This window comes from Saprolegnia parasitica (assembly GCF_000151545.1).
Source record: "Saprolegnia parasitica CBS 223.65 unplaced genomic scaffold supercont2.1396, whole genome shotgun sequence".
In the NCBI taxonomy this organism is placed as follows: Eukaryota; Oomycota; class Saprolegniomycetes; order Saprolegniales; family Saprolegniaceae; genus Saprolegnia; species Saprolegnia parasitica.
Genome location: NW_012157790.1, coordinates 1 through 1,675, shown reverse-complemented (window position 1 = coordinate 1,675; position 1,675 = coordinate 1). Strand labels below are relative to the sequence as shown.

Here is a 1,675-nt window from a genome sequence, read left to right as displayed (position 1 = left end):
ACGCGAGCCAGCTCGCCGTCGATGGGATCCTTGTCGGTGGCGACGAGCTATGGATGCAAGTCATGTTAATGGCGACGTATTGCTGCGGGTTTTATGACCACGATATCCCTAGTTGTACTCGTATCAGTGGATTGCTACCTAGAAAAAGGTTCAAGTATCGGAGGTCAGAATCCATGGTATGGCCTCCAGTACAAGAGTACAAAAATGTTCAAAGCCTTGGACGTAATCTTGTTCATGCAACTATGCACTCGACGATATACTACAGTAGTACAACGATATGACATTTTTCTAACAGCTCGGCGGACAGCCGTCCATTTCCAAGTCTTATTCGCCGTTTCAATTCGGCAAGAATGGACGGTCAGGAAGCGTTGACGAGTGGCGACCGACAATGTCGAGACATGCAATTACATAGGCCAAGCCTTAACGCTAAAGCCAAGATTGTGTCTTAGGCACGTGCGATCGACTGGTAAAGGAACGGTGGCACATAGGTTGCGACCAAGATCTTGCCCACGAGTCGGAAAAAGCTCTCGGTGTTCTCGACACCCGCCGCGTACATGTACCCTTTCTTGCACAGCGCCAGTAGCACCGCTTTGATCACCTCGTCGCGGACAAAGGCGAGCATGACGAGGCGGGAGCTTGTCGCCCGCGGCGGCGGGCGAATGTGAATGAGCAGGAGCATCTTGACGCCGTCCACGATCTCGTCGTTGGCGGCTTGGAAGAGGTGCACGTCCATACGACGCAGGCACGCCACGGCCGCGGGATTCACAAGCGCCACAAGCGCGAGCAACACGTTGGCTGGGATCGCAACGGCCCGTGACAGCTGCGACCACATGCAGGTCGAGAGCGCAACCACGGCGCCCGTCGTGACGGGGTTGGAGACACTGCGGCGCAAGAGTGCGCAGACCACAGAGTCAGAACCAACATAGACGAAGAAAAGCACAGTAAGCAGCAAGGCGAGCGGCGACGGCAAGATCTGCCACGCGACGACGACAGCAATCCCTTCTTGGAGCAGCATGTCGCGAGGAAATCGAGGTTTGCCATCTCTGCACCAGGCTTCGATCTTGCCCCGCCCAGGCTTCGAAGGCAGGCTTCAATGCGGTACATCTCGCCCGTGGCAGCTGCCATATACCGTCCCGTCATGGGGCGTTATTGCCCGAAATGATGACGAATCGATGCGTCCGACTGGTGCTACTGGCGCTCGTCGTGCTGGCGGTGGCATGGGACATCGCCTGTACCGGCCTCCTGCTCTGCGACGCAGTCGCCTGCCTTGTCGCGATGTGGATCGCAATCTACCTCACGCCGGCCCGACGCACCTTCGCGATGCCTTTGAGCCATGTCGACGACGACGACGATGAGGACGAGGACGCCGTCTATCTCGGGACGTTGTCGCCGCCGATGCCAAGCGTTTGGCAGCATTGTGTGCAGACGCAGTGCGGCGCGTTTGCGTGGTGCTGGACGACACCGTGGACGGCGCTGCTCTGGTGCTTTGCGTCCGTGTACGCGGCCGCGGCCGTTCTCGCTGGCGCCCGCCTCGTGGCAACGACGCTCGGTTGCACGTCGTCTCCGTGGCTCGAACATTTGCTGCAGGCTCTTGGTGAATTTATGGACTCGTAGCCGCTTTCTTTTCATGCTAAACGCTATGCGAAATCAACAGCTCGTTGCGGGTTCGAGGCTC

The 1,675-nt window shown here is 57.9% G+C and overlaps 2 protein-coding genes across 2 annotated transcripts; one reads left to right on the top strand and one right to left on the bottom strand.

The window, feature by feature from the left end:
* Window positions 1-445: 445 nt before the first annotated feature.
* On the bottom strand, window positions 446-881 carry SPRG_18700 (hypothetical protein; the record flags this gene model as incomplete). The annotated part of the gene is made up of 1 exon (XM_012358141.1): window positions 446-881. A coding segment is annotated over one exon (436 nt), but the record flags the coding sequence as incomplete, so codon positions are not given.
* Window positions 882-1,158: 277 nt separating this feature from the next.
* On the top strand, window positions 1,159-1,614 carry SPRG_18699 (hypothetical protein; the record flags this gene model as incomplete). Its single annotated transcript, XM_012358140.1, has 1 exon — window positions 1,159-1,614. One exon carries the CDS (start codon window positions 1,159-1,161, stop codon window positions 1,612-1,614), a length of 456 nt encoding a protein of 151 aa, XP_012213530.1.
* Between the last annotated feature and the right edge of the window lie 61 nt (window positions 1,615-1,675).